Source organism: Agelaius phoeniceus, chromosome 5 (assembly GCF_051311805.1).
Source record: "Agelaius phoeniceus isolate bAgePho1 chromosome 5, bAgePho1.hap1, whole genome shotgun sequence".
In the NCBI taxonomy this organism is placed as follows: Eukaryota; Metazoa; Chordata; class Aves; order Passeriformes; family Icteridae; genus Agelaius; species Agelaius phoeniceus.
This window is the reverse complement of record NC_135269.1, coordinates 23,740,008-23,765,358: the sequence shown is the minus strand read 5'-3', so window position 1 is coordinate 23,765,358 and position 25,351 is coordinate 23,740,008. Positions and strand designations below refer to the sequence as shown.

Below are 25,351 nucleotides of genomic sequence, written 5' to 3'. Positions count from 1 at the left end.
AAAATCTCACAAGAAACAAAAAAGAAATGTCATTTATGTTACTTTTTAAAATAATATAAGTGTCAGAAAGGATTTTGTGTTAGAGGCAAGAAAAATAACATGGGAGAACCTTTGACCTAGTCAAAGTCATTTCTTAAACTGTCTCACTAAGTTGCCATTGGTCTGTGCTTACAGGCTTAATACTTCCCCTCTTGAAAAATTGAAATTTCAAGCATGCTGGTCATCAACTATTTTTAGATTATCCCCTGTTCAGGCACAAAAATACAGTAATCACTAAGAATGCTAAAAATTCTATGTAGAAAATTTTAATTGCTAATTTTTAATGGCAGGTTTCTTTCACGCCCTTTGTTCCAGAGAGGGAAGCAGCAGAATTGCATTCAGCAATGCACAACACAAGCCTCTAGTTTGATGAGACCCTTCCACAAAAGGAGAATTGAGAACATTAGACTGGTATGGATGAATGAAAGACAAGGGAATTCACTGGAGCTAATAATCATGAGGAAAATAATCTATAATGCTTACAGTCACTATCTCTAAATGTAATCAGGAATGAACCTGAAGCATAAGACACTTTAAAAGGTAAAAAATTAAATAGCTGTAGGTGGCACATGAGCTTTCAAAAGGCCCTTGCTAAAAGCACTGCAGGGGCCAGATGGTTAGGAGGATTCAGAGCAGGACCAGCTTTGGTACCAAGTAATGGGAACAGCCAAAACTACAGCAGACAGGTTTAAAAATAAACCAAAACAAGGAGGTCATGTTCTCTCATGCACCATGCCAAAAGTCAGCCACCAGAGAGGCATTTCTGCACTGGGAGGTTTAATTTGGGGCTCTGGGGTTTCCAGGGCTTTACTTGGAAAAATGGATGCATCCAAAGGAGCAAAGATGGTGTCAAGGGACCATTTTATGAGATGGTTCCCATGTCCACCAGCTCTTCTGAGAGCCACGAGCAGCCATTGTTTCCCATTCATGTGCCTTTACATGTTCACACTCACCTAACATGCAGATTAGCTCTGACAGGGGCCAACAAAATCAGGAATCAGTCCCCACACCAGCCACGTCCTCTTCCATCGCTCTTTTTGGGAACAGTGTTCTGCCAAGATAGGAAGCTCCCTCACCCCATTTTCCAAGCAGCCCCCTTGGCCAGGCAGTCAGAAATAAAAGTTGTCACACACATCTTGGTTTCTTTTCATACTTTGTAAATTTTTTTTAATTTTTTATTATTATCTCCTCCTTTTAAGCATCCCTTTAAGGGTGAAATGAAATCCAACCATTTACAGAGAAAATGATTTCAGAATGTACATTTGATTTATCCTTACAAAAAGTTCATTATTACTTGCTGTTTATAAATTACAGAGTTGAAAGGAGCTTTGCAGATGCTCTTATTTTTTTCTTTTCTTTTTAGTTTTTGGCAAGTCCACGCATTCTTTTTCCAAAGCAGGGTGTCCTGGAGCCCCTCCAGGAGCAACACCAGCAGTAGGTCCAGATGGACCCCAGGCTCAGAAGTGCTGCTGGACCACCTCCAGGATGATACTGCATCATCATCCGCACAGGCAGGAAAAAACAGCTGTTTGAATTCTTAGAGTATTTCAGATCCCTTCTTAATCCATTACCTGTAGTGCCCAAAGCTTTGAAACATCAGTGTATTGCATTAGAAACAGTTCTTCTTTCTCAATGCTGGATCTGAGCCCCTCCTGCCACTCCCTTACCCTCCTGCTCCCCTTCCCTTCCCGTAACAGGAGTTTTTCCAATGTCTCAGAAATCAGGGGATTAGGGTGGGTAGGGAGAACACAATGATGGAGGGATACAGGATCCATTCTCCCACTCACTTCCCTCCTTTCTCACCAAGGTTAGAAGTCAGTGAAGCCAGGACGAGCCGTCCCTTCCCTCTCCACCACCAGTGTTCACCCATGGAACCAGGAGTGACCCTGGACAGCATCTTCACAGTGCAGAGGCATAGCAGCCGCAGAGATTTCCAGCAGGAGCTGGGACACAGGGACACAGCCCCAGGGACACTGAGGAGGGGAAGAGACACCCTCCCACAAGGAAACAGCAAGGCAGGCAGAGGGGAATGAACACCCAATTCTGCTCTGACACTCTCCCTCCATGCCAGCTGGGTTTCCTTGTTCACCTGTCACAGAGACACAGAGTAGGTTGGCCTGGGCAGCACAAGCACAACACCTCAGCAGGACACAGGGATCAGAGAAAGCAACAGCAAGAGTGTTTTTGAGCATGTCATCCTCCATACCAACCACAGGCACAAAGTCACCGTGTCTTTTCTGTCACTTGGGTGTGGCATTACCCCCAGATGGGCAAATAGGTCTAACCTGCCCTACTCCCTCTGCTTCAGCAAGCTCAGCTGCTGCAGGTGCACCAAAGCCCACATCCTTCCTTTCCCTTGGGGCAAAAGAGGAAGAGGCACTCTCCAGTCCAAAGCCATGCATAGGCACACAGTCTCTTCCTAGGTGGGAAGCACCAAGACAGACAGAAAGAAGTGCAAGGCTTGAGTGTGCCACACACTGCTTCACCTATTTCCTGGCCCCACTGTTTACCAATTTGAAGGTAAAAAAGGCTTTGGGAATGAAAAAGCACAAGGCTGAAGAGGGCTGCAGGAAAAGGCTGGTGATGTATTCCCTCCATCCACTGGACAGTTTGGTCCAAGAGAGGCAGCAGGATTCACTGCCCACTGCCCCCATGGGCTGCAACGACCCCCAGACATCAGGCTCGGGTAGTCTGATCCCAGCTCCACCTCAGTGCCAGGACAAGGTTCTTGGTCTTTCCCTTCTCAAATCTCAGAACCTGCTTCAGATAAAATGAAGGAGCTTCAGTGCTCACCTCAGAGTCCAGCAGTGGGAAACAAGGATCTGACACAAACCTGCCCCCTGCTTTGCCTCTCACTACCTCACACACACACTTACTTTTGACTTCCCTCTTGTGGCAGCTGTCTGGAGGGGTGGCTGTCCCACCTGGAGCTGGCTGCAGAGGTCCCAGCAGGCAGCACAGGCAAGGCTGAGCAGAGGGCAAGCCACCACCTTGGAAAATCACTGTGTGAAAGCCAGCTTAGTAGTGTCTGTTCCCTCTAGGGACAGGAAGGAAGATTTTTAATGACAAGCACTCTAGCTCCCTAAGGATAATAAACACAGAGTTAGCCAGACAAATTAGACAAACATTGACTGGTTTGGCCTTAAATCAAAAAATGCTTAAACAATTCTTGAGAAAGAGAAACAATAAAGAATGCATTTCATCTGTAAAGCCCCTTCCTCCCACTACAACAGAAGTCTGGTTTCAATTTAATTTCCTAAGAATAAGGAAGTGAGTAAGTCCAGGAGACAGGCAGGGCAGGAGTTCTGCTCAAGAGCCCCAGCATTCCTTTTCCAGCAATACCTTCTTCTCCAGCCCAAGGGAGCAGAAGGGAGAGACAAATCAGAGAGAGAAGAGGAGAATGATGGAGCAAATAATGGAGGAGGGAAAGCAACAGGCTGTAATTCAGGAATGGGAGAAGCAGATACTGCAGCTGTGGGCTTACTAAACTCCCAAGAGACAAAGGCCACACCTCAACACTGAAAACATGACTGCTGTGCACTAAAAATTCCCAAGGATGGCCATGGATGGGAAGGGATATCAGAGGAAAGGCTGCTCCCACTGTGGGAGATAAGGAGGTGCAGCCCCAGCACACGTGAACTTCAGCTCCTGCTCAAGTGGGGCTCTGGTGCTGCCAAAGCACCCACACAGAGCCTGGCTTGTCTTTCTCCTCTGTCTCCAGCAAAGCCTGGCAAAGACCTTGTGTTATCATCACTGAGACAAAGCAAAGCCAAAAGGTCCAAGAGCAGACCTCAGGCTCTCTCCTCAGAGTAAAAATGAGAAATGGCTTCTTCCTTCCATACTGTGCTGCTGCTGAATTGCACAACCCAACACACCTGCTCTCCTCCAGCTGTCCCTGGGGAAAGCCTCTTCTCCCTGTGCTACATCCTCAGTGCTGTGGCTTTCATCCTGCTCAATACAGGCTCCTCCTTTCTCAGCTGGGACCCCACTTCTCTATCATCTCTCTATACCTAAGACCTCCACACAGTTGCTCAGCACCAGAACCCCATCACTGTGTCAGGAGTTCCTCCTGCTACATCAATCAGTCTGGACTTAAAGCCACAACTTCCCTTTGGGGGAAAAGCATTCTCCTAGCAAAGTTTGTCTCTCTACCCAGTTCCCAAAGGGGCTTCTCTGCCTGTGGGGAAGGCACAACAGAACTGAGAACAGTGATTTTAAAGAGACCAAAAATGGAACAAAAAAGAGGTTCCTTCAGTTCTCCTAAGGAAGCATTACGGCACACAACATGAGGAAGGAGCTAAGGTGAACTGCATCTCCATTTGATCAGAAAAAGACATTCTTTTTATTGCAGTCTCTGCCTTATTAGGCAAGCAAGTTGGCTTTGTTGACAATTTTCTCTTCTCTAGAGAGGGAACTAGGAAGGGAAAAAAGAGAGAGACATAGGTAGGAATGAAGCACAAGGGTGGCACATGCTGGGCAACACAGGACCATGGAACCCTGATGGAGTTAAGGGCAATGAAAACCCTCCTGCTTTAGAACAGCTGGCCAGAAGGGCCACACTTCTTTGTGCCAACGCCTTCCTCTTTATCCTGCTTGGAACATGAGTCAGTCTTTCCACTGCAAGGCTAAGAGAGCAAGTTCATTATGATTTTCACCCTCTGCCCACTACGACCCAGGCTCTGGGCACCCTGTCAAGCCATCTGCTAAGGAAGGGTGGTGGTAAGGGTGGAGACAAGAATCTGCCTCCTCAGTGAGCTGAACAACCCAATACAACAGCAGGCAAGGTCCTCACTGCCCATGCCTGAGCAGACACCAGCCCAACCAGCTGCAACTAGCACACTCCTGAGCCCCTTCTCCTCTCCATGGTCTTGTCTGCATGGCCGAGGCTGCAGACGTGGGCTGCACACACTCTGGATTGCACCGTGGTCCCCAAACAGCCTCTTGGCCCCAGGAAGAATTGGCCCATGGCTTGTTTCTTCAAGAGCCCCCTCACACCCTAAGGGCAGACAGATGGACCCCGTGCCTTGACAGGCTTTGTTTGTGCACAACAATCAGAATTTTGCCCTTCCTCTACTCCCTTTTATTACCCTGTGGTAAGAAGGAGTAACCAGCACGTGTAAGCAGCAGCCCTGCAACAGGCACAGCCTGTGGGGCTCTAGAGTCCCAGAGAGTCATGCAACAGTCCCACAATTGGCTATGCAGAGCCAATGCTATCCCTGGTCCTCTTCTATGAATTGTCCAAGAAATCAGCCATGCCAACACTGAGATCAGTTTCTGGATCCCACCATTTTCTGCAAGCACACACAGCCAAGCCCCACTATGTCCTCCTCCCCCCCAGTACTGGTAATAAACACCCAGGTGCACACCAAACCCATGCATGTGAGCACTCATGCACACAGGCAACCATGCACTTGCAAACGTCCACTCCCACCATCTGACTGAGTCCCCCATAGCTTATCCCAGCCCCAACAGAAGCCTGTACTGCAGGGAAGACACTCTGGCTTCTGTAGGACAAGTCCATGCAGTGTTGTCGGGGCAGGGGGAAAAATGAGCAGAAAAAACCCTCAAACCCAGCTTTCTCCTCTGCTTCCTAGCTATCTGCTCCAGGATTGGTAGAGTACTGGGGCAAGATCCAGCCCAGGACAGAATGTATTAAGCCTGTGCAAGGGGCTGCATCTTTAGAAGGACACCTTGGAAGCAAAGGACTTCCCTTCTCCAAAATACCCTTTGAATATAGCAGTATTAAAAAAAAAAAAAGCATACTGAGATGCTTTTGCACATTCACTCATCCAAAAAATGCCAGTGACACACATCTGCACACGCAACCACTCACAAGAGTTTGTGCCTGCTGACTCACACGCTCAATAAACAGCCCAGGCTTGCATCTATGCTTGCTCCAATCCACAAAGGATGAGGGTGGATGGGAACAGCTGCCCTGTCTCCCCATGGGATCCTCTCAGCCTCCCCCAGAGGAAAATCTGCCAGCTGGCTGCAGAGATTCTCTCCAGCCAGCAGGAGAGGCTCAGAAGATGCAAGGAAGTCTTTATGCTACTACAGAGCGGGTTCTCAACATCTCTCTTCCTCCTGTCCAGGTCTCCCTTCATGTGACTGAGGAATTTGGGTTCCCAGGGTGATGCCTGGGATGAAGGGAAGAAGAACAGGAAGTGAGGGAGGGCAGAGAGCCCACATAAAAAGCACACCCTGCCCATAAACAAAGGAAACAAAAGAAGGAACAGACGAAAACACCCGACTCTTTCCCTTTGTTGTGAAGTTCTGATTTCCCACCCAGTGGCCTCACCCAGCACCCTCCACCTTTCGGTAGGGGTTCTCCAACAAGTAGCGGAACCGCTGGTAGTTCTTGAGTAGGTACTTGGGAGCATACATCTGCTCCTTGGGGTCAGCAGGGGGATACTCCTGCATTGTACCATCAAACCAGCCACCAGTCCGGATCAGCTCCCGGATATAATTGAGGTCTCGTTTATCCTCATAGTCACCCCAGCGGGGAAAGTCCCCGTTCTGGGCTGACACCAGTTTGAAGTAGATCCCCTCTGGGGTGAAACACCAGGAGCAATGCCAGCCAGCAAAGTGGAGGGGGCTGCCCAGCGACCACTGCACCAGGATGTGTCCCGTGCTGTTCTCGTACTGCCGAAACCCAGGCATGGTGTAGTAGTCGCGGCGTCGCAAACGTATCCCGTCGGTAGCATAGACAGCCTGGAGCATGCCCATGGTGCAGCCCGAGACCACCTCCAAGGTGCCCGGTTGCTTCCAGAAGAAGCCGTAGAGCGACTTGCGCATGTGAAAGGCGAAGGGCTCCGTCCAGCCGTCGTAGAGCTTGAGGAAGAGCACGCCATCGCGGGCCGGGATCTCATCAGCATCATCGATGATGAAGACGTCGTCCGGGCGCAGGTTGCGGAGGCGGGAGATGCCGTCCCGGGTGAGGAAGGTACGCAGGTAATCGTCAGCAATCCAGCCGTCCTGGCGGCCACCGGGCGGGAAGTGGTCCAGGAAAACGTAGAGCACCTTGTGGCGGATGTAGTCAAAGGAGCCGTTGAGGAGCATCTCGCGGAACTTGAGGGGCCGCGGCTCTCCGTAGGCCGTGAAGTTGGACTCGCACACCACGAAAGCATCCACCACGTCTCCCAGCTCATGGAAGCGGACATCTAGCAGGTCGAACTCGTGGTTGACGTTGATGGCATTGATCACCCGCCGGGGGATCTCCCGCGGCACGAGGCGGTCCTTGGTGGGCAGGTTGGAATACTGGACCACGGTGGGGACGCCACAGCTGGGGCCGTGCCAGCCCGGCAGACACACACATTCCACCCACTTGCGCCGCTTGGCTCCGCCGGCGCTCAGCGGCTTCCGAGCCGGCCGCCCCGAGGCCGCGCCATCCGCTCGCTCCTCCTGCCGGCCGCCCGCGGGTGGCTTCTCCAACACCTTGGTGCCTGGTTTAAAGCAAATGCCACCGGCTTTGGTACGGACAAAGTATTCCGTTGAATCTTCTGGCAGCACGAACTCAACCTTGTGCAGCTCTTCACTGGCTCTGCTGGGAGACAGGGGCTGGAGCAAGGGGGAGTGGGAGTACAGGGGTGTGCGGAGGAACTCTGCACCCCCTGGCTCAGGGCTGACCTGAGGTGTGACGGGGGCATTGTTCCAGAAGAAGCTGGAGACGAGGTTGGGACTAAGTGAAGCCAGCTCCCTGGGGAAGGTGACATAGGAAAGGGCCTTGAGGAAGTGCAAGAAGGAGATGAGGCAGAGACCAGCCATGCAGAGAGTCAGAAAGAGTTTATGGCGTCTCATCTTCATCCTGTGGAAGAGCCACGAAAAGGAAAGTCACATTCAATAGTTACTGAGGTGCAGAAAGTTTACCACTGTTAGAAAAACAGGTTGGGGAAGGGAGAAATGCTGGTCCAAATTCAGCATGCATCTTTAGAGACTCGACTCCAGGAATTACACCTCCATCCCCTGCCATCCTCACACTGGGCCTTTTGCTTCAGCTGGGCTACACCAAGCTGAATCTTTGCTAGATTAGTCTCATAAATCCACAGAGACAAGAAAGCCACTGGCAATGGGTTAGAAAGACAGGAAACCCAGAATAACAGGAATTCATGATCTAGTGAACTCACCACGCATGCAAGATTTGCCCCTACTCACTGATGGAAATTAAATTAACGTAAACCTCCTCAGAGGTGCATCACCAGGGGATTGGGAGAAAATGAAAAACCCAGGAAGGGTGAGAGAGTTGGGGGGACATGGTTGAAACATGACCAGTGCAAGAGAGGCAGTTTTAAAAGACCGAGATCATTAGTCAGACTGCCAGAGGCAGCCTACGCTCCCCAGATCTTTACAATGTTTGTACAACACACACCCTAAAAAACCACCCTTGTTCTCAGGAAATACTACCTAAGTTCACATGGAGGACAGGAAAACAAAAATAAAATTAAGATCCTGTCACATTTACTCTTCTCCCACCTGTGATTCTCAAGTCCACTGTATCTCCATATGTTTTATTTTGCTTTTCACTTTCTGTGGACCAGATGCTGAGGTTTTTCTACATCTGGATCAAGGTGACAAAAATAAATGCCTAGCTGTCTCTGCCAGTAATACTGTGCCATCATGATGGATCCACGTCAGGCCAGGAAGAAGCCAGCGGTGCAGAGCCCTTCCCTCCAAACAACATGAAGCATTGCCTTCATTCTTCCCTCCACACCTCCCCTCCTCCAGCCCAGGCAGGGAACATAGAGCTGCTGTCAGGCAGAGAAGTGATTGAAGACTACAATTCAGAAAAAGGACTAAAAAAGCAGAGGCTGTCCTGGAGCATGACACCCTTCCTGCAGTGACAAAGAGGCAGAGATCCCCACACATGTGACACGTACCACCTCACCCCCTCCACATGGGGGTGGAGGGAACTTCCACATGGGGAATGGAGAAGCTCCATTCTGGTGCTTCTCTCCTTGGTGCAGTATCCCTTCCATGGCCAAAGTTCCTGAGAGGCTCAGGACCTTTTATAAAGGTTCCACCTGGCACACAGTGGTGCCAGCAACACCTTCACTGGAGGCAGTCCCTGCTCCCGGGGGTCATGGGGCAGCTGCCCCACACATGGGCAGGTGTGGGGGCAGAAGAAGAAGAACCCAACCAGCTCCTGCCACTTCAGAGAGTATTAGGTAAAATACAGCAAAGTGTGTTACTGAGTAACTTGAGGAGACTCTAATACTGAAGTGAAAAGCCATAAAGCATTTAGACGGATGGCAACTGCCCAAAGGAAAACGTATCTGGCTTTCCACAGATGTCTCTCACACGGACTTTGGTAGAGGGGCTGTCCACAGTTGTACCTTACAGCTCAGCAAAGTGTTTCTGTTCACTTGGCAGTCACATTTTTAGTGGAAGTCACCATCCACTGCCATGGTCCCCAGTGCTTAGGTGGCAGGGCAAGGAGTCCCAGATTAAGCTCTGACTGAAGGACTGCAAGCCTGAAGCTGGTGGAAAAGTTACACCATGGCCTTGGGAGGGGAAAAAATTGAAAGAAAAATAAACAAGGAAAAAGGAAAGAGAGCTTGATTCTATTGGTTAATGTTTAGTAGGGGTTTTGATATACTTTGCCACAACACAAGTCAGCAGCAGGGCAGGGTGCTGGCTCTGGACATCACCTTTGTAGTGGCCCAGCCATTAAGGGGCTGGATATTTTTGTTAAAAGCCATAAAAGATAATCTTGGGGCTTGCTGTCAAGCTTTCTTCATGTAGGCAAAACAAGGAGCTGCAGAAAACACCATGAGCATCTCTTTCTATCCATGATTGATTCTTTCCTTGAGACTCTGTTCATGTCTTGCAGAAGCAGCAAGACCACTTGTAAAATAGAGGAATATTCAGTGCCTTTTCCTTACACATCACCAGTTTTCAGTCTGTCTTGAAGTGTGGGGAAGAGGAGGGCACAAGGAAGCCAAACTCCCACTAAATTAGCAGTGACTGGGTGTATGGAATATTAATCCCAATATTACCTGGTGGGACGTGCCTGGCCTCATCTGACCCTTACTGCTGGACCAAAGGCAGCAGCTGTGGTGTTTCACCCCAGAGACACCTTTGGCTGGCTGGGTGCTGCAGCTGGGCACTCAGAACGAATCCAGGCATAGTGGAAACTCAGTTTACCTTTGGTGGAAAAGGTTCAGGTGACAGTGAAGAGAAAAAGGAGAGGATTCTGCCATGGAGTTTTAATCCAGAGTTTTATTCCAGGATGACAGACCTCTGAATCTTGTAACAGCTCCCAACAGAATCCCAACCGCATGGTCCCATCTCCTTTTAAGCTCGGGGACAGGGGGAGGGGAAGGGACAAGTGAGGCACCAACCAGGTGTGAGGAGGGGAAGGCTCAAGGGACAAAGACACTGGGACAGGCCAATGAGCCCGAACCTGAGGGGCATCTTTTGAACTTCTGCCAACCACACCATAACCCTGCTGGAATGTTAAGATTGATGGACAGCTCTCAGCAGGAGGGCAAAGGGGGAGGGGAAAGGAGAGGCTGGCACACCTGGGGGGTTGGGATAGGTGAAACAGGAAAGGGCGTCACACTGCAACATGGGTGTCAGTAGAAAGTGTCCCTAACTGGTAAATGAGTACAGCTCTCTCTTGCCAGGTGTCCTGTGACTTCTCCAAGGCATTACTTCCAGACATCAGGCTGCTCTCTCAGACACTGAAACCAGGGCAAAATGAACAGCTGGCCTGCTCCAACACAGCAATCCCAATGACTGCCAGGTAATGCTCATTTTGCTCCAGTTCCTACAGGACACACAAATGCAGGGCAGCCAGCTTCCCCTGGGCCAGCCCAGGGCTGAAGGCAAGTGCTGAAGAAATCACACAAGGCACATCACCTTCTCAGATGGCTGTGATGATGCTCTGCATGCCACAGTAAATTCCCAGACAAAAAGCCATAACTCTTGACATTCAACAAACTGCTCTGCTTTCTGAGATGTAGCACGCCGTGTCAACATAGCAGGACGCATGGCTTTAGGAAGCAAAGCAGATTTTCCTCCCTTGCCATTAGCATACATCAGTATCTGTCAGGCTCAGCATGTGGCTCTGCAGCTCTTCAGCCACAGGCACAAGGGGCTCTGGGCAGGGCTGCCTGGGCTCTTGTGCCAGGCTGGGGTGCACAGCCCTCCCTGGCTGCTCTGCCAGGCCAGCTGGCCCTGCAGTACCCTCTGCTGTTCCTGCTGACACTGCCCAGGAGGCAATTTTCACTGCTCAGTTGGTTTTGTTAGGGAGTGGGAACACAAACTCATTTCCCTCATTTCCTAACCCCTCCTAAAAGAGGGGAGGGAAGCAAAGAAGCAAGGTGTGTCCTTTTCAAAATCTCTTCCCTGGGAACAACCTTCATTCTCACATGCCAGGGATTCTTCTGCCAGGGAGTGGAGAACACTCATGCACCCTTGGGTGAGCCAAGACTAAATACCATCAATCATCTATCCCTTCCCATATCCTCTGATCAGCCCTGCAGTGAAAGGCATGTCTGGTGGCAGCTAGTTGGAGACAAAGGCCAGCAAGGGAGGATTCCCCACCCTCCCCATCCAAAATATTTACATGCGGTGGAAATGAGAAGGGAGGTACCAGTCAGGGAGATATCTCAGTGTGTCACAGAAGAGCCCAGCTGCTCCAACACAAAGCAACCATCAGTGACCAGGAACACAGAAAACAGCAAGAAGAGGTATTTCCCTTCTGACAATTTTGACTGAGGAAGGGGGGAAAAGTCAACTTGATCTCTGGGAGAGTGATCAAGTTGCTGTCAGCAGCAAGAAAAGCTTTGATGTTTGAGTAGAAGAAAAAGCCTGAAGTAGTATGGACAGTCAGCTCCATTAAGACAAAGCTCTTTAGGGAGTGCACAGTTATAGACTGCTTCAGCAACACACAGTCCTGGAGAGACAAGCTGAAAGCTTCTTTTTGTTGGGGTTTGATATTTCCTTGCTTGAAGTTCTTTCTCTACCACGCAGGGGAAGTGCTTTCAAAAAAGGAAAAAAGCCAGAAGTGTTATGCACATGAGTTATCCCCAGGCACCTGTTGCCATTTCAGTGACCAGTTGATTTATACCATCCTGAAAGAACATACTTATTTTTCAAGAATCCAGAGAGAAAGATATGCACCAATAAGAGCTGGCAGTTCACCAGCCCCAATGTTCTCTTCTGGAGAACACTGGCAAGAGGCCACACAACAGGCTGCTGGATACAGGCTTGTTACCCCATCTTGTTAGGGCATGGGACTCGAGACTCCTTAGACCTCTCCCATGGTTACAGGGAAAATGAAGCTGTGGAGAACAAGTCAGAGCAGAAGCTTCTGGTTTTCCCCTGATACCATAATGCTTGTTTCCTCTGCCTAAAGTTATCCCATAACACCCATGCAGTAACATATTTGCAGATCACTCAGACACTTCAACACAAAGCAGCAATTCAAATTAGAATCACTTTCACATGGCAGATTAGAAACCCAGTATGACTTCCACCCCCCACTCCACACAGAGGGCCCAACTCTCTCTGCTCCAGCTAGAGACAAATGGAACAGGCTCCACATTTCTGGAGTACTAGGTCTACCTGCCATCCTCAAGCACAGGAACCAAGCAAGCATCGTCAGAGCCAGAGTACCTCTAAACACTCTAAAAATCTCAAGTTACTTTTGTCCTGCAAACATCCACAGAAGGAGAAACCATAAAACTTAGTATTTGTCAACAACTCACGCAAGTTCAGGCACAGCAGGACTGCACTTTGCTTAAGGGTAGGAAAAGAAGATTATCCTACATTGCAGGAAAATCTGAGAGAAGCAGGATGTACCAGAAGTTAGCTAGGGCTCAGCATCTCTCACATGAAGGATGCCACGGTGCTTTCAGGGACTGCAAGCTACAAGGACGTCAGCAAGAAGCTCTGGCAGCCACAGCACAAGGTGGTTTCAATGTAAGCAGGTCCGTATCAGCTTCCCTGCAAGTTCCAAGGACAGAATAAAACATTCTTCTGTGTCCTTCATCAAGAGCTGCTGCCCACAGCACAAATGCAAAACAGCAATACCTCACACTCTGCGTTTCTTTGCAGCCCCAAGGCAACTGACCACAAGGTGCCACTGACTTGGTGCCAGCCCAAACAGCTGGATGGAGCCATCCAGCAGGGGCACTCCCCAAGCAAGGTCAGGCTGAGGGACAGCAAGGCTCTGTCCTAAGCACCTTCCCTCCATTTCTGCAGACAGGTAAGAAGAGTGGTAAGGTAACCACCCAAAAGTATGCCACCATGACTGTCATTTGCCCCCTGGAGCTGCCATCCACCCACTACTAATAGGTCTTATCAAGTCAAAAAGAAAACCAGATTGAGGAAAAAAGATAGCTAAAGGGTGAATCTACACAAAACTAAGGTTTGAGGTTGGCCAGGGAAGGGTGACAGCACAGCACAAAGAAAGGCATTGCCTTCCCCTTCCCAGGGAGGACAGGTACATGATGTACATATCAACCACAAGTCTTCAAACTATGTGCAAGACCTTGCTAAGTCTCAACGTACCTGCAGCATCCACAGTCAAAAAACAAACAAAGTATCTCTTTAATGCATTCCTCTAGGAGACCCAAGTGCTCCACACCAGCAGCTGCTATCTGCTGCACACAGAAACTAAGATGGATGCAACACAAAGCCTCCAGCTTTTTATGTGCTGTATCTGCTCACCTCCTTACCTCTGCAAGCACAGTATGTTCAGAATCCACACTTCCCATGGACCTTCAACTGTTCTTTCTCAAGTGTCTTGTCCTGCCTTTCAGTGGACTAAGCCTTGGTTATTTCAGATGCTACACCTCCAGTTGCAACAAGACAGCTGCACACTGTGGGACAAAGCAGCTCTTAACCCTCCACACAGAACACATAGGACCTGGAGATAAAGTGGTCTTTGTTGACAGGATTTTGTCTCAAGACTGATCTTCCAGAAGTCAGCAGAACAGACCAACATCTGAACACCTTCAGAGTCCATTATAAAACCCTCCACTCAAACAGACTGTTCTTACTGTAGCTACCATATTACTGATAGCAGCATAATTATCTAATTCTCCAACCCTCAATTTAAAAGATGATCTCAGAAAAGTCTAGAAAACTCTAGTGAAATCCAGTAATGGCCTACAAGACACCAATTTAATTTTATCCAAGAAGTACTTGGACGTCACAAGAGTGCAGTACTGCATGCTAAAGGAAACTAAGCTGGATTTCCAACTCCACTGGAATCAATCAAATATTCTTCTCAGCATCCTTCAGATATGCTGGGCTCCCTTGTAGCTAATCTTCTCTCTCCAGCTAAATCCAGTCTCACCATAGGAATTTCCACTGCTTCAGAGATGCTTCTGCACACCCTAATCCTTCAGAGGTTCTCAGAAGCTGCACCTTCAACTTCCTAGCGTCACTAGTCTGAGTGCTCTTTCTGCTGTAGGAGAAGCGGCACCTCTCTCCCTCACTTCTGCCTGGACGTGCCTGATATCCTGGAAGAACCCTTCCCCAGCCCTGCTTATTGCCTCCTCAAAACATCTGCTCCATGAGGTCTGCTGGGATGGCCCTGGAGCTCATGCCACCACCTGGCTCCCAGGCTGGGCCTTTGCACATCCAAGGGCGAGCTGAGGCATTGCTCATTGCATCACCCAGGATGCCAGGCCCTTCTCCCACAGAAACACACAACTGCTGCTGCTCACTGCTCCAGCTGCACAGCAGTCAGTCACTGCAAAACACAGCTGGTTAGGTCTTCTGGGTCTTACAGGGAAGGGATACTCCATCATGAGGAACAGGACAGGGAAAAGGGACAACACTACACAAAAAAGCAATTTATGTCTTCAGACAGACCATGGGGTAATTAAACAAGCATGCAAGATCTCCCTTGGTGCCTTGCAAAGAGGGACAGGTCAAAACCAAATAAAGCTTGCAGAGACTTCAAGTGAGGCACGTGACAACACAGGCTGTTGTGCCAGAGGTTCTCCCCCCTCACTCACCACCATCACCGCTTACCCATCCCTCAGTTGTCAGTTGCATGAATTCAAGCTGTCAATCACATGAAAGTCTGCTTTTACAGCCATATCAGCAGCAGATCTAGCTGGGTTAAAAATAAACTTGAAGAAAACGCCTAGGCATGGGAACAAGCAGATGACCAGCAGAAACTTTCTAAATTATTTTACCAGTTCACTTCTGATCAAAACACATAGATGTAGATACATCCTCAGAAACTCAAAATTACAGAACTATAGCCACTGTTCATCTAACCAAATCTCCAACAAGGCCCCCATTCAACCACCATGAGCTCACTAATTCTTCCCAGCAGCATCAGAGAAGGAGCACATCTCAAGGAAGGAAATGGAAGAACCAGCAGCAGGAGGCAACTGCTTTCAATGCAGATCCTGGCAGGCATTCCAGGCAGGTCAAGCAAGTGGAGTACAAGCCACAAATCCTGAGAACAGCTGCAAGATGAACAGTCCAGGTTACCCTCTGACCTGCAGCTCCATGGGTGAAGAGGACGAGCACGTGGCAGACAGGCCAGATCAGGCACACAAACCCTGTGCAAAGGAAAGCAGGGACTGTGTGACAGCCCAAGCAACAGGGAGATGCAGGTTGAAGAGCCCAGAGGAAGGTGAAGTGTGCCCTGTGAGCCCAGAGCAAGGCACTTAAAAGAGGAAAGAGGCAAGAAACACTTGATGCCATGGTGATGGGTGAAGCACACAGACCCACGCAGGCAGGAGAAACCACGTTAACTCCAGCTATTTTTGAAGCGGGTGGCAGTTGTTTGTGCATCCCCAGGATAAAGGGGATCAAGAAGCAGAATAATTGAACCCCAGGAAGACAATAAATAAAGAGAAGCCATGGAATAGCAGCAAGATCCTAGTGGCCAGGAGAAGAGCTGGCCCTCCATCCCCACCCTCTTTCCTCCCCCATCCATCACCAACTACTTGGGGTTTGGCAGCGTGCTCACTTTCCCACAGTAGCCGATCTATTACTGTTTGGAAGAGCCTCTTCCTTCCCCTCCTCCCCTCCTTTTCAGGCCACAGGGGTCCTGCTTGGCAGCCCCCGGATCCCCCTCCATTCTGCATGTCTGGTGACCAGCCAATCCCATGCAAAGAGCATTAACCCCTCTCCAGCAGGAACAAACGCAGAAACCTGACTCCACGCACAGAGGTTTCTCTAGGATGTATCTCCCTCCTTCTCTCCTCCCCTTCCCCAACCCCCGCTGCTCACTCTCTCGCCTTTTTACCCCCCTTTCCCTTCCTTTCTCAAAAACTAACTCCAGCCCAGGGAGTGTCACATCTTCCCGAGAATGTTACACAAGCCCATGGGAATTTTTCTTGGACCACGAACAGACCCTTATTTATTTGTCTCTTCTGCCTTTGTTCTTCATTTCCTCTTTCAAGACTTAGGCAAGACCTCGACACAGGGCTGCCTGGGTCCCCCGCTGCCACTTCACTTTGTTATTATTTTCAGACAGAAAGGGCCGATAGGCAGAGAGCTCTTCAGTGCCTTGCCCCGAGGCAGGAATAAGTCAGCCCAGACTCCCACCTCTGGGGTGGACAAAGGGCATGAGCTCAGGGGCTCTGGCTTGCACAGACAACCTCCTGCTTATGTTATCCTTCTGACTGCAGCATTGCAGCCCCTTGGATTTAATCCCCATGAATCAATTCTGCAGTCACAGCTCTATGCCGGTAACAGGCATATGGTACCACGAAAAGGGGCAGTTTCCCAGAATGAAATCAAAAGCTTCCTAATGCACTTAACTCAGGGTCACATAAATCTCTCTTCTGCCTCCCACAGACAACTGGACCTTGTTTACAGGCATTGCAGCAGGCCTGGGTCTCAACAATATGTTTACTGCTTCTGCACAAACATTCCCTTTCACTAAGCAAAGCAGTACCCTGATCTCCAGATTAATCCAAGCAGAAAGAACTAGGAGCACGTCTACAGGAAAAGAAGGAGAAAGTTTGTCTTCATCAGCAAAATCAAATGCCATCCTGGACATCACACAGTTTTGGGGATCGCCTGTCGTCACATTCTTCCTTTACGTTGCCTTATTTCTTGAGAAGGATGAGGAGGAATTTTGTGTTTAGCCAGAGGGTAATGCCCCTGACAAGAGGTAAAACCATCTGATGAAAGAATGGGTTCTTTTCAGGCTGATGAGACCAAGAACCAGGCCAGGGCAAGATGGGACAGCACAGCTTGTCCAGGGAACATACAGTGATTACCTGTCCAACTTTGCCCCAAACACAAAAGCCACAAGTGAACACCGTGCAAATAAAAACAGGGAAGCTGAGCATTTCTGCTCAACTGCACAACAGACAGAGCAGTTTAGTACCACAATCACTTGATTACAGCTCCTTTCTTTCACCACCCTCGGCCCTCTTCCGCCTCTTTAAGGTCTTCAGTAACACAAACATTTATATTGAACTGTGTTTCCGAGAAGTCAGCTGCCACAAACAGGTCAGAAAGGAAGGAAAGGAGAAAGACAGAATTTATGTGTAAGCTCATTATGAAAATCGGTCATGAACAAGAAGGATGTGCAGTGCAGGAGGAGAGCTGTGGTCATGCTGAAGCCAACAGGACAAGCAGGGCAGAAGCAGGACAGCCCACCTGTATGGTGCAGCAACCTGCCACAGTGGGGCAGAGGGACAAAGGGCATTAAACTTGTACATAGCTGGGCTAGCCAGCTCATCTCCATGATGTTCCACTGCTGCAAGAGCCTGTAACAAACTGCCCCAGTCAGCTTCTCTTCAAGGTTTAATCACTGAGAAGTGATGGCAATTTCAGCTGCACAGTTTGCTACTCAACCACCTGGTCTACCCAGTGCTCAGGTCCTGATGATCGTGTGCAAAGTCCAATGGACCGTGTCATGACAAATCTAAAAAACATTTTGGCAAGACAAGATGGGCCTTTGAAAGAAGAAAAATGCTTTCAAGCATCTAAATATTTTAGAGAACAGTCCAGAAGATTCCAGCACTGTAATTGAGTGAGGGACCAAATCCAAGCACCAGATTGACTGTCTCCAGCTTGACACAGTCTCTACTGCAAAGACAAGGCTCTGAACTCAGGAACCTCTCACACAATCCCAAGCCACAGAGATGCTCAGCAGGATCACACACCTGAGCAGTACAGAAACCAGAATTGCATTTTCAGTGCTGCACAGAGCCATATGCAAACAAAAACAGGCAAAAAGGAAGCCCACAGCACTTCCTCATCACTAAGTGATAGACTCTGGATGCCTGACAAACTCCCCTTCCCTCCCCCCCAGTGCTCACGGGAAGCGAGAAGACTCTGTTCCAGAGCACAACTGCACTATAAATAATTCAAGAGACTGCTAAATTATGCAGAAGCAATCCCATCGTATCCCCGGCCAAGCTGAATGCAGGTGTGGTCAACCCTTCCTCCAGAAGTTGCTGCTCGATAGGGATTCTGAGGCCACAGAGGCTTTGTGCCAGTAGCACATATCTGAGAGCACGCTGGCCACTTGCTCACAGCCAGGCCTGCACCAAGCAACGACACGAGAGGAGGGATTTGGGGACACAGGGCTGGCTGATGGGCAAACAGCAGCTCCTTTAATCCACCTCTTCTCCAGAGACCTCACATGGCCCCAGGAGCAAGTGTAGAAAATTGTGTCCCCTTCGAGCAAGGCTGCTCAGTAGGTCTTGCCTCCATGGATCGGATTAGCTGGCAAAAGCTGCAGCTGGACAGCATTGGCACGGTGAGGCAGGGAAGAAAGGACTGCTGGGGCAGGTGGGAAGGAGAAAAGGGAACAAAAAAACCCTCTGGAGTGGTAAAGTAGGAAGAGCTTTGCTAACACAAATAACATACAAGGAAGGCTGAGCTGAAAGCAGAGAGAAATACAGTCAGTTCTGCTGCCCCAATCTTCTACCTTCAGGAGATCCTGCTTCCCTGAATATCAGGGCTTCCAAAGTTTCCCTTGGAAATGGGGTCATTAAGCAACAGAGTGTAGCTCACGCTGATCACTCCAGGGCACTGCTCTCCTCATTTACCCTGCCCTTTGCTCTGCCTCAGAGCCAGCCCTGACATCACAAGCTCCACAAAAACACAACTTCTTCACACACAGTGAGCACCATGCACCCTCAGCCCCTGCAGCCAAATCCTCCTTCCAAAAGCCTACCTTTCCTAGCTGCTGCAGCCTCCAAGGTCTGTCCATGCTCAGCCTGCACAGGCCTCCAGCCTCCTCCTTTTCCCTGCTGCCCAGCTAGAAGGGTCTGGGTTAGAGGAAGAACTAAAAGCACTACCGTAGCCCTTTCTTCAGCCTCAGCACAACCAGCTTAAAATCTCAGGGCTCTAGCCTACCTTCCCCTTCTTAAAGGGCTCAGCATCTAGGAGAGAGACTCCCTGTCAGGACTCTTTGCCATGCTGTCTGCCTGGCTGTCTGTCCAGCTCTGTATCCGCACGCCAAGCCAGGAGATACCTGTGCTTAGCTCACAGCTGCGAGCCGCTGTGCGGCGGGGCTGATTTGCATCCGTGTTTCTCTCAGCTGTGCTCCAAACCTGCCTCATGCAGGAGACATGCAGCAATATCCCAAGATAAAAATTACCCCAAAGTCTTGAAGAGAGCATGGAGTTTGAGTCTGCCTGCTAACCCTAGCCCAACCTGTATAGATTTACACACCGAGGGGAGAAGGATTCTCTGAGGGAAAGGCAGCAGGGAGCTGGGATTATAGATTAGGCAGCAGATCAAGGAGGCGATATCTGTGATGAAAAGGGCTGTAGAACCCAAGTGATGACTAGAAAGTTTTGGATAACCTCTGGCTCAGCACCCCACCCAGCTGTCCTCCAGGATTTCCAAGACAGCCAGCAGCAAAGCAAGTACAGGGAGCTTGGCACTTTGGTTGCTGCTCTTCTGACCAACCCCTGCGTTTGCCACTGGGCACAGCACAGCCTTGCTCCATGCCTCAGTCTCCCTGTGTGGGAAATAAAGAGACTTTTCTACTCTAGGTAAGGGCTTACCTAATTAAAAGAAGCTTAATAGATTGCTTCAAGGTCCTTGGAGAGAAATTCTGTCAAAACACAAGACAGAGATGATCCTCAGAAAGAAGAGAAGCCCCCTCTGCTTTTCTCTCTTCCGGTCAGCCACATCCACCTCTCCTCACCTCTCCTCTTGCTTGCAATTTGAGCATTACAGGCTGAAAAAGAATTCTGTCAATGCTCAGTGTGGTCATAACCCACAGCCATGGCTGATGTTTTGGAAAAAGCCTATTTAGATATAGACCCGGGTACTCCCCTTGGTGGGGAAACAAGGAACCTTAGCTGAGGTCATCAAGCTGCCTGTTCAGCTAGGGGGGTTATCTTGGTACAAAAGGCCAAGGCCTCAACAGCAAGCAGCTCACATAAGTCCTGCTGTCCTAAAACAGGTAATAATCACTTCCAAAACCACCACTCCACAACAAGCCCTTGCTATTTTTAAGGCAGCCAGCCTGATGAAACATCAAAATGCAGTGCTGCACTCCCTGTCACCTATCAGCTCTACTGAGCAAGTTTCTGAGCACAAAAATACACCCACCCTGCTACAGGTGTTCAGAGGTCTGAAGAGCAGGAGGTACCTGTTGTACTTCAGGAACAGCTTCGGGAAGTAAAGGGTCTGCATGCCAAGGAACACAAAGAAGTTCAAAAAAAGGTAAACAAATCGTGTTTCTGCCTTCCTCAGATATGCAGCCAGAGTTTATTCCACAGGGATGCAGGCATAGAGTGCTTTTGTAAATCCTACTCCACTACTCCAGCACACAGCATTTCTCTCCAGCATTTCCCCCTGGAGAAGGGGAAACTCACCAGCTTTGTGACAGCACCTCTGCCCTGGTCCCTGGCACAAGCAGCTGGTCCTGGCACCCCACCCAGCACTGCTGCTGTGGCACAGCCCAGTCCCTGCCAGAAACTCACCTAATGCTGTCACAGCACCCAAAACCCGACCCAAACCTGCCCACAGTGCCAGTCTTGGCCCCTCCACGCAGCTCTGTCATGCCTCCTCAAGGCCAGCCTGAATCACTGACTCGACAGCACGGTTCACATGTGCACTGCAGATATGTCACCACCTTTCCAAGAACATCCACAGTTGGGAACAGCAGGCATTCCTAAGACTGCCCACATCCCCCTAGACTGCACTGCCCCACGTGCCTACCCTCCCCAGATTTCAGATCCCACTGTAATGTTTCATTGTAGTGTCCTGATGGCATTTTGTACTAGTGAAGTGCAGCCTGACCTTTTGTGCAGAACTGATGGGTGACAGCAGCAGAAAACACGTGGGCACAACTACCCACACTTTTCTGCTTCTGTAGCCAGGGCTGGTAACATGAACCAGCCCTTTGAGGCACCTCCACTTGACCTAAAGTCATGAAGACATCTCTTGTGCCAGTCAGTTCGCCCTCCTCTCTGCCAGAGTTACTGACAGCTGTACCAGTCTTCGTTAGCACCACCTCCTCCAGCTACATCCCACTGATTGGGTCACAGACTCCAACAATGTACAAAGGGCTCATTTTAGAGCAACTAACCCCACCTAAAGCCTAATCGGCCGTTAGGAATGAATGCTGGCCCAGCTTGCCCCATCTGTCCATCAGCAAACTCCCCCACCTCCTTCCTCCGCCTTTATGATCCAGCACAGAGACTGGGGGCTGTAGGAGTGTCAATTTGTGATAGCAGGTGCACCCTAAAGATGCTGTTCTCAAGAGAGGAGGAAGCTCAGACACAACAAGCTGAAATCTCAGCTATAAACCCTTCCACGAGACAGAGTTTATCTCTGCTTGCTGACAGGTCAAAGCAAGGGAGGGACAGAGAGGAATTTGTCTAGCCTAAGGTGCCCTTCACCTACTGAACATAGACAACATCTATGTGCACTGCCCTGAACAACTGCCATACCCATGACTGCTTACATGCTCTACCTTTATTGCAGCCATAAAAATCAGCAAAAGTCCCATGCTAAGTGCATCCAGCAGGACCCATGTGCATTGCTACACACACCCAGCAAACAGCCACCCACATTTGCCACACAAGCCTCCCTCAAAGGCATGCAGTAAGCATGTTACATCAATCTGGCAGGCCCCAGTGTCACACTCCACTTAGCCAGATATGCGTGGGAAAAGGAGGAGAAAGGTAAACACAAGGCACACAGGAAGCCCACAAGTACACAAACCTCACAGGTACGCTCCTCAGGCAAACACACTGAGTGTCTGCGCCTGCCATGTGCCTGGCCAAGGTTCAACAGGCTCTGTGCTCACCATGAGCCCCAGCAAGCCTCCAGACCAGTTACCCCTGTGTCATGTTGGGCACAAGTGCTCAAGGTAAGCTCACAGCTGTGAGCATCTACTGAAGCTAACATTCCTGCAAGTACACTATTTCCCACCTGCTCTTCTTGACCTCCTTGCTAAGACAATCCCTGCATGCCACGCAGGCCACTTTTTTTCCAATCTTAGCAGCATTTTCAGGGAGGGAGGAAAGCAGGCAGGCAACTCAGCCACCAAAACCACTTTGGAAACAAGAGTGTGGAGAGCACTTCCAATGGAGGTGAGCCACAGCAGCACCTAGGACCAAAAGTATACTAGACAAAAAGCAGCAGTTGGGCCACCAAATTAGGAACTAGGCAAAAAAACACACCTGCAGCTAGCCTGAATCCATCCCCTCTCCTAAGCACATAATTGGCATATCCAGGGCATTAATAAACAATGCAGGTATAACTGAGTCCTCAAGAGAGGCTATATCTTGCAGTGGATTTCTTACCCCTACTGCAAAATCACCTGAGAGTGTAGAGGAGCTGTAAATCTTTGAGGGACTTTTACTACATGCAGTAGAGGAGCCACAGCTTCACTGCTCTTCTGCAGTTTGCAATGGCTTTCATTCACTGCTTGTTTTATAGTGCTACAGGCAGGCTGGAGACTCCCTCCCCAGGAATAGCTCAAAGGACCGCTCTTCTCCCGCTCTAGCTTGGAGGACACGTTCCCAGCACTTGTACTGGGGCTGAAACAAGCACAGGTGCTAGAGCTGTGCTTAGAGGGGCTTTAGAAACTGGAGGTTTGCTGGAGCATAGGGACACGCATAGTCCTTCCTCCCCTCAGAGATGTCTCTCAATTGCCTGAGGGTCAAGCAATGAATGGTAGATCCTTCTTGATTTCTGTCCTTCTCTGAGAAGTTGGCAGCAGCCAGGCTGCAGCAACAGGAACTTGCAAGTGCTTCCTAAATCAGTTGCCAGCTGGACCTAAACATCACTGCTGCAGGAGGGACCCACAGAGCACAAGAGACACCCTTTGGGGAAGGAACTTGAAAAGTTCCTGCTGACTCACACCCTGCCAAGGTGAGGGACACAGGGGCAAGAGTATGCAGGAATTTGAAATTCAGTTTGCACAGGCTTGGGGGTTCCTGGTGACTCTAGTCATATTTGTTAGCAGGGGTGCCACCGAGTGTTTTCACAGGCTTGAACTACCCACTCAAGAAGAGAGATGTGGAATTAACTGGAGGAGAGGTGCTCAGCACCCACACTATGCTCTGGAGACCGGGCAGGCATGCTCCTGACCCGATGTTCTGTCCTAGGGTGCAGAGGAAAAATCCAAGACCCCAGCATCATTTCTGGGAAATAGGCGGGGTTCCCATGCGACCCAGGCGCGGCTGGAGGAAACACAGCGTGTGGAAATCCCCGAAGGAAAACCACAAGCTGAGGCACTGAGAGAAGCCTCTCTCCATCCCGCGCCACGCTCCCTCCCTCACTGAGCTGCCTGAGGAACTCCAGAGCTGCAGCAGATGCCGTGCTCCCCACCAACCTTGTCACGCTCGCCCAGGGAGCAAAACTCTGCAAGGACTGAGGTACACCAGCCTGTGTCACTCCGGTAGGACACACAGCTATTCCAGCCCACAAACAACCCGAGAGCCCCGCATGAGCGGGGAGAACTTGGGTGCCCGCGTCCCTCTGCGGCCAGCCCCGACCAGGGGACCTGCAGCCATCTGACATGGAGAGAGAGCAGGGCACAGGGGACGTTTGACGATACACATTTATTTGTATGGATGTTTTCCCTCCCACGCACGCACTCCTGTTACTCCTTCTCGCTTGCTGCAGGCTTGGCACGCATCCCCAGCCCGTGCCCTCCTCGCAAGCCGAGCCCGGGCAGCAGATGGGCCTTCGCTGCAGTGCCCCGGCCGGAGGGAGGCTGCCTCCATCCCCGGCGAGCCCTCCGCTGCGGGCAGGGGGCTGGCAGCATCACCGCCCTCCTCCCCACAGCCGATGCTCCCTAGCAGGGGATGCCGGGATTATGGGGGGGTGGGGAGGAGGGGGGGGGGGGGGGGAGAGAGAGAATAAAAAAATAGCACTAATATAAATAAATAAGGAGCGCGAAGGTGGGGGCTCGGTGGGGGAAACCTCTCCGGCAGCGCTCGCAGGGGATGACGCCGCACCCCCGGGCCGAGGCACAACTTGCAGGTGGCGACAGCGGCGGGGGGGACGGACCGATGGGGGTCCCGCCGCCGCCGCTGCCCGCAGCCCCGGGGCGGCTCCCCCGGGGCGCGCTCTGCCCGCCGCCCCAGCCCCGCGGCAGAGCCGCTCGCTCACTCACCCCCGGCCGGCGCAGAGTCGGTGCCCGCCGGGCCCCCGGCGGGGCGAGGCTGCCGCTCGCCCCCAGCCCGCCCGCCGCCCCCCGGCATGGCTCGGCGCCGGCCGCGGCGAGAGGCGAGCCCGGAGCCCGCAGCCCCCCGCCGCCTTCCTCCGCCTTCTTCTTTCTCCGCCGCGGAGCGGCCCGGCAGCTCCTCCCGGCCGCGGGAAAGGATGCGCTGCGCTGCGGAGCCGCGGCGAGCCGAGCCCCGCCGGCGGCAGCGGGCAGGGCTGCAGCAGCCCCTTTTGTGCCGCCCTCACCGCCTGTCTCCTCCCCCGGCGCGCCCGCCCGCCCCCCCGGGCCGCCGCCGCGGGCCGCCCGCCCCCCGGGGCACGGCCCGGCCGCCCCCCGCCCCCCGCACAAAGGAGCCCCGCGGATGGGGCCGGGGGTGGCTATCGAGCGGGCTGCGGTAGCGAGCGCCGGGCCAGGCGGTGCCCCCCGAGGATGCCGCGGGCCGAGGCAGAGCCGCCGTGCCGCCCGCAGCCCCGCGGCAGAGCCGCCCCCTCCGCATCGCTCCCGCGGCCCGGGGGGCCGGCGAGGGCGGGAGCTCCCGATGCTTGGCGGGAGGGAGGCGAGGTGGGGATGCGTGAGCTGCCTTGCCCGGCGACATCAGGAAGTTTTGCTGCGGTGCCAGAAATAGAACCTGCGTCTGCTGACTCCCGGTCGTGCACCCTAACCGCAGAAGCTATCTTTTCTCAATTCAACTTTTCCCTGCCTTCTTCCACGTTGGGCCCATCTTTGGAA

The 25,351-nt window shown here is 51.1% G+C and overlaps 1 protein-coding gene across 1 annotated transcript; it reads right to left on the bottom strand.

Moving 5' to 3' along the window:
* Nucleotides 1-1,175: 1,175 nt before the first annotated feature.
* Nucleotides 1,176-24,885, bottom strand: MGAT3 (beta-1,4-mannosyl-glycoprotein 4-beta-N-acetylglucosaminyltransferase). Its single transcript, XM_054631849.2, has 2 exons — nt 24,572-24,885; nt 1,176-7,843 (listed from the first exon to the last, which is right to left on the bottom strand). The coding sequence occupies exon 2, from the start codon at nt 7,840-7,842 to the stop codon at nt 6,334-6,336; it is 1,509 nt and encodes a 502-aa protein (XP_054487824.1). The 5' UTR covers nt 7,843; nt 24,572-24,885; the 3' UTR covers nt 1,176-6,333.
* Nucleotides 24,886-25,351: the final 466 nt, after the last annotated feature.